Source organism: Pseudomyrmex gracilis, unplaced genomic scaffold, assembly GCF_002006095.1.
Source record: "Pseudomyrmex gracilis isolate BER0280 unplaced genomic scaffold, ASM200609v1 scaffold_521, whole genome shotgun sequence".
In the NCBI taxonomy this organism is placed as follows: domain Eukaryota; kingdom Metazoa; phylum Arthropoda; class Insecta; order Hymenoptera; family Formicidae; genus Pseudomyrmex; species Pseudomyrmex gracilis.
Genome location: NW_018021105.1, coordinates 25789 through 41081, shown reverse-complemented (window position 1 = coordinate 41081; position 15293 = coordinate 25789). Strand labels below are relative to the sequence as shown.

At 29.9% G+C, this 15293-nt stretch overlaps 1 protein-coding gene across 1 annotated transcript in view; it reads left to right on the top strand.

Annotated features, from left to right (window-relative positions):
* Window positions 1–15109, top strand: part of LOC109860968 — a 43293-nt gene extending 28184 nt beyond the window's left edge. Inside the window, exon 2 of the mRNA XM_020440400.1 lies at window positions 15063–15109. Coding sequence (XP_020295989.1) covers window positions 15063–15109 — 47 coding nt within the window. The remainder of the gene's footprint in view (window positions 1–15062) is intronic.
* The last annotated feature ends 184 nt before the right edge of the window (window positions 15110–15293 follow it).

Sequence of the window (15293 nt, the reverse complement as noted above, 5' to 3'; positions counted from 1 at the left end):
AACGCTTTATACAAACGCCTTTCAAACGCTGTAGCGTTGCAATTTCTGCTCTATGAATTCTCTACTGATCGTTTCAAAACTTTCAACGAATTTCCGCAAAACGCTCATACAAACGTCAAATAAACGCTTATAAAACTTCTCATTTTCGTCAGGGTGTCATTTTTATACCGACGTTTTGTGAACATTTCTGCTCACTTTATCAGGGTTTCAAGAACAACCTGATACTCTTATATTTCTGATATTTTTATATTTCTTTTTGATAATAATAAACAATTGTATTTACAAATATTTTGATTGTAATAATAATTTTTTTATTAAATCAGCGAGTATGTGTGTGCTTCGTATTTTATACAGGACACATTCTCCCGATCTCATCTTTAGTCTTTCTCTTGTTTGTGACGCGTTTGCCGTATTTTAAGACATAGTTCTTTTTATATCTGAAATGATTCAAGGCTTCTGCAAATAAAAAATATAATCAATCTTGATAAGACTCGAATCAACTTTGTTGTTGTAAGTTTAAAAGTTTGTAAAATAAAATAAAAAGAAGCATTCGTATAAATTTATTTATGTAAAATTTCATAATCTCTTTTTTATAATTATTATAAATATCTTTTACGTTAAAATTTGTAATTTATCTTTCTAAAATAAGCGGGCATATATAAATAAGATGGCGCATCACGCCATGTGAAAACGCACATTAACCTTTAGACTGCCGGTATGATGCCGTATGGAGTCGCTAATATTATCATATTTTGAAGAATTCTCTTTCTAACTTGATTTGTGAAAAAATATTTAGAAAATCTAAAATGTTGTTAGATGATGTATAGTTTAACTTATTATAAGATAAAGTTGACTAAAATTTACAATGTAATCTGAAATACATAATTTATTTATACACGATTAGTAATGATGGTAATAATGCTACTGTATTAAAAGATTTTTGCGATTCGAATTCAAAAACAGCAATATGAAAAATCATAATCAGCAATATGAAAAACCCTTAGAAATTATTTTTCAAAATTTGAAATTTTTATAATTTTTATTTTCATTCCTCGCCGTCCTGTTTTTAATCGGAGCTAAGTGAAACCTAGAGCACTTCACGTAATATAATAGACTCAATTAATATACAAATATTTCGGAAAAATATGTTTTTAATAAAAAAATATCAGCGGTCTAAAGGTTAAAAATATATATTATAATTAGAGGATACGAATGAAAGAATATGTTTATGGTCCATGCATAAAAGTCGAAATAAAATGTACATCCCATGACATGACAAATTATTTGTTTGCTTTCAACCTTCCTTTGATTGCTCTCAATATTCTCGAATTTCAAAAAGGTAACAACTTGGTTATACTTGAAAAAAAATTTGCTTTATATTTCTAAATGCTCTAGTACTTGCTCAGTAACAAATTATAAAAGTTGCATACAATTTTTAAATATATATATACATGTTATATTATATATATTATATATATATCGTATATATTATATATATTATATATTATATAAAATATATATCATATATTATATATATTATATATATATATTATATACATATATATCTCTTTATAGACTAACTGGGTCTGTGAGACTTACGTGACTTTAAAATCAAACATCTCCGCGAAAAATTAATATTTTTTATTTTGTTTTTCTTGAATCAAAAGTTTGAACAATTCCGCGCCAATAAAAAAACCAAATTTAAAAAATCTCTAGTAGTTTCAAAAATATAGGTATCTAAAGAAAACCCTGACAATTGTTTTGAAAAAAAAATTTTGCTTAAAAAATTATCATTTTTTCAAGATTTAATTAAAAAATTGTAATTAAGATTCTTACAAACTTACAAAACAGTTTTGTAAGAAATCGTTCGTACTTTCAAGAACAATATTGTCTTTTAACAATTTTAATCCTTCAGTGTCAGACATAAAAAATGACTTACGAGTTTTCCAGACTGGGTCTATGAGATCCACGCGACTTTAAGACTGAATATCTCTGAGAAAAATCAATATTTTTAAAATTTCGTTTTTTAGTCGATAGTTTAAACGATTCTGCGTCAATTAAAAAAAACAGATTGAAATAATCTCCAGTAGTTTTGAAGATATAAGGTAAATGTCCCAGTGATTAAACGTGTCCCAGTACTTAAACACTCACTCGAATTTTCATTTATATTAAATTGTTTTACTGATATTTACAATAATCAAAAGTTTTATTAATATTTTTAATTGTATTATTATTAAAACATTGTAATAAAAGTTTTCTAAACAGTAGATGTGATAAAGAAAAAAATAGTTTTTGAGAGTAGTAGCAAATTTATTGCGTTTTCAACTCTTACGTTAGCNNTTTGCGTAAGACAAAGTATATTCTTCTTAAGGTTATAATTAAATACACAAAATAAACGTTTTGTTCAGCAAAGATTTTTCAAACTCAGTATAGACTATAGATTGATAAAAAACTTTATTCTATCTTTAATTTTTAGTTATCGTTATAAATTATCGTGTTTATGTACTGGTACGAGAATCTGCCGGTGGCGGAGTTGTTAAACACTTGATTCATCATAGCGTAGTTAGTCTTGCATACACGTATTGAGTGATATTTGTGCGACAAAACATAATTTGCAACAAATCAGTAAGTAGTTTTGTGTTTTCATGGTTTCATTTTATCTAAACGTACTAAAATAATAATATTTTAACTAAAATATTTAAATATTATATGATAAAGTAGATGACTTGTTTTCATAACCTTATCAAAAGGTCATGAAACTCTAAGTAAAATCTAGTTTTGTAAAATCTCTAGTTTTGTAAAATCTTCAAAGTTTTTAGTGATTTGTAATAAATCTATAACTTTTCATGGAATAAAATGCATGAATAATTTTTTTCCTGTTCTATATTGTCGTGTTAATAATAGCGTTTAAGTACTGGGACAAGATAGTTTAAGTATTGGGACAAGTTAGAAAACCTGTTTAAGCACTGGGCCATAGCAGGTATGTTAGAATTCGATTAATTTACTTTGTTTTTCTTTATAAACCAGCTCTTTAAAGCTTTATTTAGTGAAAATATAATCTGGTTTTTTAAATAAATATTAATACTCACGAACAAAAGTTAAATTATACGAGTATGATTTGTATAAGTTAAACAGCTCTCTTAAACGTTTAAGTATTGGGACATTTACCTTAAGCGTTTAAAGAAAAACCTGATCATTTTTTTCGAAAAAAGGCTTTTTGTTTAAAAATTCATAGTTTTTTGTGTAATTAAGATTTTTACAAAATTTTAACGCAGTTTTTGTTGGTACTTTCAGGAACAAAAGTATTTGTTGGTACTTTCAGGAACAAAAGTATCTTCTAAAAATTGTAAAATTAGAAACATTTTTATAATAGGTTTTTTGGAATGTTATTTAGAGAATGCATTTTTCTAGCGCCCAATTTTGACATGCAATATTTTAGCAATTAATCAATATTTAGACATTCTTTTTTTTTAATAGGAAGTTGAAACAATTCTGCGTTGATAAAAAAATCAGATTGAAAAAGCTCTAGCAGTTTCAAAGAAATGTTTGAAACGTTTTTGCGCGCCATGACATAATAAATTGCTATAAATGTACATATATTTTGATAAAATTATGAAAAAAACATCAATTACTTAATATATTACAAGTCTCAAACTGAAAAAAAAATATACTTAATTTCAAAAAGCCAACATCTTGTCCACCTAATTCTTTCAGATCCTTTTCACACTTTACAATTAAATATTCGCAAAGCTATTAAACGATGACGCTGTCAATGGCCTCTACCGTTGTCTAAGACCTTTTTTTTTCAGAGCCTTCAGATGTCGCTAAACTAATTCCTACTAGAGACACGAATTTAAAACTTGGAGTGGGTCTAAAAGACTTATGTCTAGACTTGTAGGGGTAATATACAATATATTATCTAAATATTTTAAATACAGATTTATCGGAGTTTGAATACATGCTCAAATTGCATCTTGCTAAGGATATCAAACATGTATTGAGAAAAAACTTACATACAAGGACACAGTCGACACAACAGAGAAGGGAAAACATCGAGTCGAAAATGTTTTTTTGATGATCTTGTCTCAAAAAATTTACGCGCCGATGTACATCCGCGTCGTATGACGTCGCATCCCAACGGTGACTCGCTTTCATGAGAACTCAGAGGTTAGCCGTGTATAATACAAGGCGACGAGGAGTCTCAAGGTCGCAGTATCGATCCGTCCTCTGCTGCTGTCTACTTTTTGACTCTCTGCTTCTATGCCAGCATTGCTACTATTTTTGCAATGTTGAAAAAGAATAAAATAATGCTAAAACAAAGAATTCTGATATATCCAAAACAATCAGTTTATCCAACAATTAATAAATTATTCTACATCAAATGCTAAAAATAAAAAACAAATAGCTTTTTTGAATAGCAAAAACATCTGGAAATAAAGCAAATAAAATACAATTAATTATAACAATTAATGAAGAGATTCGGCTCTAGAAATTTAAAACTTAACAATTATTTAAACAGTTATTGAGAGCTTTATGCTTGATGTTTGTTGCGAAATGGATATATATGTAAATATATTCATATTTCTTTGTGTAAATATTACACGTAAAATTTGAATTGAAATTTCAATTCTTAACTTCATATAGGATGCTATATTTGCATCTCGTATATGATAAATACTTATATACCATCCTATCTAATTTTAAAATATTGCGAAAAAAACATCCCAGCTAAAAGTCACACTGGAATCTCTCGCTTTCCGTGCGATAGCTTTCCTAATTCGACAACAAATTCATTTTGTAACGTACATTCAGCGTAAGGCTCTCAATGACCGTTCAAATTATTGTTAAAATTGATTATATATAAATAAATAATTTAAATAAACATCTTAAATGATGGTTAAATGTCAGTTAAGTATCTCAATAATATACATAAATTATAACATATATATAAATTATATATAAATACATTTCCAAGTTTTATAAATAAAAAGTGATCACAAAACTTATATTTTATTTTAAAATCTTATATTTTAAGCGAGGTTTCACAGATTTGTTTCAGAATACGAAAAATTCAAGAATGAAAAGATCCGAAATAACAAATCTAAAAAGCGACGTTTCTCTCTCAATCTCTTGTATAAATATTTGCCTTCTACACAATTAACGTACGTACATTCATTATGTAAAACTTTCTATTTAGATCCTGTTTTGTTTCTCGTAAAAGGTGCACGAATCCAGAAAACGTTATAATAGTAACTAAAAATGAATTTCCGCGAGAGAGATAAAGTGCTCACATAACACAAATAATCAATATTGTATAATTTTGCCGTATTACACCAATGTGATCAATAACGCAATATTGTGAGCGCGTGGTATCGCTGATCGATCGCATTTAATCAAAAAATTATTGACAAATATTTCTTGATTGTACTTATTTATCTCTGCTAATGATATATTTTGCTGTAATTACGTTTCTTTATACCTTATTTTATGCATCGCTCGCAAAACATTCTCTTTGAAGAAAACAGCAGCACGACTAATAAATCGACGTTAATGGATTTAATAATCATTTTACGAAAAATAAGTCAAATGTATGGAGCGTTTTATAAATTAAATTGTATAAATTAAATTATATACGTGTATCAATTACACTGCAAAATATCATAGTTTATATGATATCAAAGTTTATGTGACCTTAGAATTTCAGGGCTTCTATCTGGGTGAAAGCGTGTTTAGATGGAAATCGAGCATGATCATCTGTGGTTACATATATCTGTGATTTTTTCACTTCGATTTCTTTCTGTATAAATAACGTATAAAAACCGAGTTAAGAAAGAAAAAAGAGAGAGAGAGAGAGAGAAGGTGTATATCAATTCAGCGACGGAAATATTGATATTAAAAATAATATTTAAAATATTTAACAATTAATAACTAATAGAGAATCATTTCGGGCTCTTGAAGTATCAAACTAATAAATATATGTAAGTCCGGTCATTAAGAGCCGATCGCAGGATGTTGTGCGGAAAAATGTGCGTATATACAGGGTGTTTGATAAGTATCGTCTCACCGCTCGTAGGTAGGTAGAAGGGGTTATTCTGAGACGAAAAGTCCTATATCACTTTGGAAAATTCGCAATAATTAACGAAATATTAATGAATAAAGATCCGCTAATCAGCGTGCATCCAGAGTAAGGACAGCCCAGTCTTGACGCTTGTAACCACACGTCTGATGTGCGTGAGCGCTCCGCGCGGCTCACTCCCGTGAGCCCGGTTAAAGGTCGGCGCTGATTGGCTTGATTTATTCAATAACTCCTTTATTATATGTAATAGAAAAAAATGGTTCAGGACTTTTTGACTCAGTTTTACTCCTTCTATCTGCATACGAGAGATGTTAAAATGATTGTCGGACACCTTGTATATATGCATTCACATATAAATTTTTCACATGAGTTTTTTTAATTGAAATTTCAATTCTTAAAATCATATAGGATGCTAAGTTTGCATCACATATATGAAGGACCCCTCTAACTAATTTATAAAATATTGCGAAAAAAACTCCTTAGCCAGGAGTCGAACCTGGAATCTCCGACTTTCTGGGCCGTCGCCTTTCCTGCTAGGCCACCGAGGCAGGTCTTAATGACCAGACTTACATATATTTATTAGTTTAAAAATATTTGCTTTCCCGGCGTGTATTTTTTAACATTATTTTTTATTAGAATAAGTTATAGTCAATGCGAGCTAATGTCAGATGTAGAGGAACATTGTGACATGCAAATTATATTATTAAAGATAACAAACTGTACACTATATTATGTAATATTAGGTACATTACATCATAGTCACATTCTTCAGCCTTAAAAAAAATATATATTATTTTTATATATCTTTATACAAACAAAGTTATGTAATGGTAAACACGATCGTGCAAATTTGTTCAACGTGTCTTGTACTCGGGGTTAGTTGTCACATAAGCCAAAATTCTGATTTCCTTGAGTATTAAGACAAAAGTAAATATCTGGAATACGTAATATATAACAAATTAGTTCTTCTTGTAAATCACTAAAAATCTTTTTTGGTTTAGTATATCTCACATCTGTACAATCGTATTTTTATATTTATGTTCTTTTCTGAAATTTTCTTACAATACCGAGCTAACGCACGATAGTTTACTTCAAATAATAATGCAGCTTGTTGTATTGACAACGTTTTTGTTGAAGTTATTTGCATCTTACTGCGCACGGTGATCACTTCCTCGCGCATACTCACCGTGTAATAACTTACCCCGTCTCGTTTGAGTGAACTTACCTCAAACGTTCATTTTAAGGTTGTATTCAGGGTAAGATCTCAGTCAAAAGTTTCAGAAACATAGCGTAAACTGAACCTATTTTAATATTTAGATAATAATTGTTTGCTGGAAAAGTATTATTTGTACTAAAATAAGTTACAAAAACTATTTATTATACTTTTAATAACTACGGAAAAGTTATTACGTATATTTTGTGCCCTTTTGATGTTCACTTTTGATATTTTTGAGCAAGATTATACCCTACATGTAACGTAAGATAAATGAAAAACTGGAAATGTATTAATCATAAAAGGTTATTAAAACGTAACAATTGATGTATAAAATTACAAATATAATTGTTTTATGTATATTAAATATATTTTTATTAATTTTAGCAAAATATAAATTTATATTTTATGTGATATTCTCGAAATGCCTATTTTTTCAAGTGGAANTTGTTTTTAAGATATTTATTAACAACTGCAAAAAGTTTCAAAATTATGGCATATCTACATCTACAGTTATTTTGTAATTTATATCAGAATATTGTGAAATCTCATAAGAACTCGTGTTAAATTAAAATCGTACTAACTTTTTAACAAGGCTCGCAAAGGAGGAGAAATTTTCCACAATTTCTTTTTTTAATATTATCTACTAACTGGCAAATTTCGAATAATCTGGCATATCAACCTTAAATAAAAGATATTATATTTATAAACTGCGATGCGATTGGCGATTAAATAAAAAAACTTATTTAAAAGTACCACTTTTCTTATACCTAAGATAACATTGCAATTAGAAATTTAAAAATCAGTGAAATTACTAAAAAATCAAGATAAGAAAAATCTACTTCTCATATTCAGTTTTACAAAAGTGCTCGTAAATATCATATATCATGTAACTATTGCAATTCTAGCAAAATAGTAGGATTTTTCGACTCAGTTTTACTCCTTCTACCTGTCTACAATAAATATTACACCAATTCTGGGATACTTTGTATATGTATATGTATATGCATACAGGATGTTTCAGACCACCCTACCGTATATTCCATTTAAAAACGAGGGAAGTGATTATTTTAAAAAATGTTTCAGATAAAAGTTGTTGGTAATCAAGTAATGCATTACATGGGCATATGCGATTGACCTTGAATGGCGTCGTGAAAGTCATGCCAAGGTCAACTTGAATTTTTTTAATGGCAACCTTTATTAATTTTTATTGCATATTCTTGTAGCTGACGTTAAAGCGTTTTCGAAACACTGGTTACAAACTTTTTTTAGTTAAGATCTTCTTGTGTTATGAGACTTCAAAATTTAAATATCGCCAACGTTAGGATTATCCAAGATATATTGTGTGGAGGTCGCTCGGTATATCTTAGGTAATGGTAACGCTGGCGATACTTAAATTTTGAAGTAGACATTTCATAACTTAGCAAGATCTCAACTAAAAAGGATTTGTAAACAGTGTTTGGAAAACGCCTTGAAAACGTCAGCTACAACAATATAAAATAAAAATTAAGGATTCTTATAAAAAAAATTCAAGTTGACCTTGACATGATCTTCACGATGCCATTCAAGGTCAATCGCATATGTCCATGTAACGCACTACTTGATCACCAACAACTTTTGTCTGAAACATTTTTTAAAATAACTACTTCCCTCGTTTTTAAATGGGGTGTACGGATGGTCTGAAACACTCTGTATATAAATTATAATAATACACTTATTTGCCAATATTTTATTATTTTAAAAATTTATATATTATGTAATGTTTGTTATATAATAATATATATTCTTTATAAAATAATAATTTAAAGAAATAATAAATGTGTAGGATACCTTGAGANTAAGTAGATAGAAATAAGAACATTTTAGTAAGAAACAAGTGGTCTCGCGAACTAAAAGCAGGGGCTGAGAATATGGAGGTCTCGAGTTTGAATTCCGCCATCACCTTAGGATTTTTTTCAGGTCTCGTCGAAGCTGTGTGAGAGCGTAAACCTCGAAAAATTTTTCTATACGAACTAAATAGAAAGAAACAAATTTTTTGATTGGAACAATCAAACATTTGGTTAATCATATATTAACCCAATTATTTGATTTGATTTACCAAATTTTGGTTATCTCAACAAAATTGTTTTTTTTTAATGTATATTACGATATTGCAAATTATTCTGATAGTTTTGTTATTTAGTGCGTTTGAAATGAGAAAGTACATTTATTATCACTATTGAAAAGTCACATGTAAATAGGGGAACTAATCAACTTTTTTGCCGAACTTTGTCTCTTTAGCAACAAAGTTAAATTTATGTACACGATAGTTAACGCTCTCACTTTCTGCAATGACGCGTCGCGATTCCAACCCTAATAGGCACATTAGTGAAAATATTGCACAAAAATGGCATCATGAATGGCGACGATTTTGCAATAATTGCACTAAGATGATTCGCCATAACGCAACAGTTTTGTCGAAATAAAATTTTGTAAATAATATTTGTCAAAAATTGCGAAAAAGTCGTTATGCATTTTCACAGTATATACCTCCAATAGGCAAATTGTAAAAATATTGCACAAATATGACATCATGAGTGACGACGATTTCTTGCATTTCTTCATATGCAATCATATTTCTACATATTTGAAACATCACATAGCTGAATTTTTTTCTCAATTATTGGACAATTTCTTGTGAAATTAATTTTGCAAATATACTGCTAAGATGATTTGCCGTATCGTTATTTTTTTGCCAAAATAGTGGTAGTATATATTTGGAAAGTAATTTTGTAAACAACTACAAATATTTCAGAAAAGATCAATGTTTTTGCATCTATTTCCTAAAATATGTCTGTATAATTGCAAATCCTTTTTTTGGTATTATAAAAGTACGAAAGCGTAAATATGTATGGCTAAAGGTAGCAATTAATAAGAAGTTAAATTACACACAAACTCTATCTATAGCAAACGATTGCACAAAAGCAATGAAACGACAAAACAAAAGAAAATATGAAGGTTGACTTTTCACATCTTGCTCTAATTACACTTGCTATTTCTGTTTTTTTGGCCACGCGTCGTCTAGCTTTCTCGCATATATGATTCTTGAAATACATTTATTCGATATTTAATTACCTGCACAGATAAAGAAGTAATAGAAGAAATAAATGTCGCTGCGATTATTTTGCCTGCAATCGATCGATCAAAAAGTTGCGGGTAATTGTTTACATTAGAGGGAACTTCACTGATTTTGATGACCTTGAAATATGTTGTCAAGGTCAACGTTCTGAACAACTTTTCTTTACACATATGACTGCCGCTCGGCTTTTCAAGATATTCATAACAAACTATAAGTACACGCTTAGGTGGCAAAGCGCATACAGAGACGGGCTACGTCTGACCTTGGAATATATTTTTGAACTACTGGTATAACTACTGATATAAGTAAAAGCAGTAATTAATGTAAACATTCAGAAAAAAACATTTACGTACTATGTTCATGTAAGTGTGTAGGCAGAGGGGGACTTTGCCCTTCCCCCTTCCACAAAAGAGCGCACTCTCCATGCTTACACGCTTACAACACGAACAAAAAGAACAACATGAAGAATGAAGTGCAATTGTATAATAAATTTAATTAAAGTTTTTTGTGAATATCTCGAAAACAAAACCGAACGGCGGTCATATGTATGAGAAAAAGTTATTCAGACTGTTGACCTTAACAACATATTTCAAGGTCATCAAAATCGGTCCCCTCTAATGTAAATTACCAAGCCGCGTTTAATGTTCGCGAAAAAAACGTCAACAGAGAAGAAGACGCAGCACGCACTGAAAAAATAAACGTGTGCAGAATTTATAGATGTCCATGACTCCAAACTGTCCGTTTCTGTTGATTGCAAGCGATTTTTTTGCTGATTTACACACACACACACATATTTTTCTTTTTTTGTACTGTACAGTTACATATTTTTTTCTTTTTATTGTTGTATTGTTTATACTCATATATTTTTTCTATTTTACTTTTAATTTTTTCTGTATTTTATAATTGTCTTTTGCACTTATGAGAGAGAATTTTTCTAGAGCGTTTTATAAGTATAAAAAACACTCTAATCAAGCAATCTCTTTTTTTCTTTTTTTTCTCTCCCACTTTTCTTCTTCCACTTTTTCTTTCTCTCTTCCGTTCTCTCTTACTTTCTCTTTCTTTCTCTCTCTTACTCTCTCTTTCTCTCTCTCTCTCTCTCTCTCTCTCTCTCTCTTTCTCTCTCTCTCTCTCTCTTTCTCTCTCTCTCAACGTGGCAAATTCAACGATGACCAATTAAAAAACTTTATGCCTGATACATATCACAATATTGGCTCGTGTCACCATACAATTTATTATTTGACATTCAAGAAAAATTTGCCGACTCACTACAAAAAAAGCGTACGATGATAGACAAAGATTAAATTAAACATAATGTAATGTCACGACACCGCAATAATTGATAACATATTTGGTATATAATTCTCAGGAAGCAAATACACTAGAAAACACATCACTGCGTGACAGTGTTCGTCCTCATCTCACGTAAGATTTCAGGAAATTCTACTCGAGCTGAATGTCTGAATGCATTGTTCAGTCTCATGAGATCGGTTTTGAATTACGGACTACGACGTTTTTTTATTGACTCAGGATAACGTTCATAGTGTACCTGGCAATTTTATATCTACCCAGATAACCAAGACCGATTAAGCATATTTTGCAAAGTCTGCAAGAACACATTATGCTAGTACAATGTAGCCAGTATTCAAACATAATCTGTTATTTCAACTAGTGTTGACAGAAAAACAGAAAAAAAAAAAAGAATATAAATGTATCATGCCGTGATGCAAATATTATTGCATCAATCAAGCAGAACTTGTTTAAAAAATGTAGCAGATTTGAAGCATAATGTGCTATTGTCATTTCATTCTTCATTTATTTCTATATTTTTACTGTTGTTTTCTTTACATATTTCTATATTTTTAGTGTTGTTTTTTTTACATATCGTGCCTACATAATCCACTCACTATGATGACACAGCTGAGTGGAATCTGCTGCAAAATGTTGATTAAACCTGCGTGCATACTGCTGGCATACTGCTATCATTTGGCTAGTGGGGTAGATATGTGACATATCTAGATACGTAACTAAACGAGAAACTTTAATCTACGAATTTGCAAAGAACTTAAATTACAAACCAAGATACCAACCGTACTGGATACCAACGATAACCTTGCTTGATTAATTCTGAATGTGAATAGATCAAGTCGTTATCTTTTTTCCTTGAAACCACAGGCATGACTGCAATACAAGTAGAGGAAGAACTTACACACACACACACACACGCGCGCGCGCACACGCACACGCACACACAAACATACACACACACACACAAAATTGTGGAAACTAAATTGTGGACACTAGTTTTATATATACCAAACTTACATAAAATATTTTAATCTTAAGAAACAATTTTTTTTAAATATCAAACCAAATTACATTTTTTACTAAAATGACGTTAAATATTCTACCACAATAATTCCGAACAACAGAACTAAATATTATCCAAACCACAAAATTAGTTTCCACAATTTTGACACACAACAAGACACGATTAAAATTGAAATAACATCACAACAATTCAAATAAGCAACACTTCATGATATCAGCCTTAACGACAAATGGTTTTATCAATCTATCTAATAAAACAATCTTGTCAGAAATTTCTGAACTCCTACAATTTAGAGACAGATTCACACTACCCATCAGACGAAACAAACATAAAGTAATTTTGAAAACTACCAAAAATGTTGAATAACACACTAAAAAATTCGACAACCAAATCAGATATCAGAAATCACACTATGACTTATTTTACACATTTCATGACAGACAATACACCACTTCCATTAGATGAACGCAACTTATTGTCTAAATCTAGAGCAGTGTCTAACTTTATTAGAAATAATCCAGATATTTACACGAGCCGACAAAGGCAAAACTACAGTATCAATTTCCAAAAATAATTATTTCAAGACAATGAATGAAATGTTAAATGACAAAAATACTTACATATTAATCAACAAAGACTTAACTCTGTTGAAAACAACTTACGCGATATTTTGAATAGATGGTATTTCAAGGATTTTACAGATAATAATACAAAAAATTTTTTCAAATTTAGTGACGCGTTATTACTGAGAGCATATGATATACCAAAGATACACAAACTGTTTTGACTGTGTACAGCTGAAGTGTTTCTTAAGCTTTTTAATTTTTGATTTGATTTTTTTTATTATTTTATAACAATGAGCTTGACACAATTTTACATCATTTGACTATGGCTATTAGAACTGATCAACATTTGTCTATGACATCTATATATTAATATTAGCACTGATCTCATCTGTTGGTCGAAAAATTTGTTATTATATTTTTGATCATAATAAACACTATGTAATTTATAATCAATCGTGCTCTTCTCTCAATGACTTTTTCATTCAATTTAGATAATTAAACATATACTTGCAGTTTCTGATTTTGACAAAAATCTTTGTGGATCAATGTTCACGCCAGTCAAATTGCACGTTGTTTGCTTGTAAACAAAAGATCGCATTATTCATTCAATTATTATTTCGTTATTAGGTTAGCTTTACAAATATTTGAAACAGTTATAATACTTTTTTGTAGCTGCGAATGTAATAACCAAATACAGTTTCAGCAAATCATGATTAGCAAATCATGAATAGCAGATATACTACTTTTTTTCTGTACACTTTGAAATTAATATATGTAGGATATGAATAGTCTCTCTTTATATTAGAAGTGTAAAAAAATTTTCAACGTGTTTTTACTACAAATTTTTATTATTAAAAATACAAAGTATTCAATCTTCATTAGAGATGTTTTCTTACTTTCTATTATCTCTCGTTATTTATCAAGTAATTGATGATGAATTCTGGATCAAAAGAATTTCTAAGGTCTGAAAGTGAAGTTATCAATACAATTTTGAATGTCTTCTATATTTTGAAAGTGTCAATTATCAAGTGTATTGCAACTACCTGAACAAATTAAAAGATGCAATATCTGGAGAAAATGCGGAGTAAAGTAAACCTTCTCATTCAAGTTTTATTATTGTTTTCTGCGTTGCAATAATCACATAAAGACGAGCATTGTCATATAGAAGAATAATTGGTCTAGGTCCTATGTCAGTAAATGGTCGTTTTCTGTATGATCAACTTGTAACTGTTTAGCAACTTCTACATTTGATTGGAAATCATCTTGATCTAGCAATTTTTGCAAATTGTCAGATTTCAGCTTTTGGAATCTTCCAGAGCATGGTTTGTCGCTGAGGTCAAAATCATCACTTTTAAATTTCGACAACCTACACGTGCTCGCACTCACAAAGAAACATGTTATATCGCCAAAGTGATATAAAAAAAGTATCGTTACCAGTTGAGAAATCATGTTTGAAATAGGTATTTTAGATGGTCAAATCTTAGAATCCTATGGATTTAGTTCCAACTTGAGCCGGAACATGTTTGGTCGTTTTAACGTAGACACCAAAATATTTCGAAAATAACGCACTTTTGTAGAAAATGTTTCAAACAAAAGTTTTAGGATTTGAAGAGGGCCATCAGATGATGAGCTACTTAGATTTTGGATCCAAAGCTCACTTTGAGTCTAATAAGGCTCAGGTTGATTTTTCTTGATGGAAAGTTTTATGTTTTGTTGCAGATTCGTATTCTATGGAAAAAAATAAGGAAATTTTGTTCCAGGTAATTTTTCGCTAAACGTCTTCCAACAGACGCAAAATAGCGCTTAAAGTTCTTAGTGTGAAACACATTCCGGTCAATGAAGGCAAACTCAGTGAACGATCCGGCCAATGATGACAAGACCAGCAGACGATCTGACAAATACACAGTTTGTCCGGAAAGTTCCCGGACTACGTGAATTAAAAATCGAAAATGAAAGATATGGTTTATTAAACAAGTTTACACTTCAAGGTA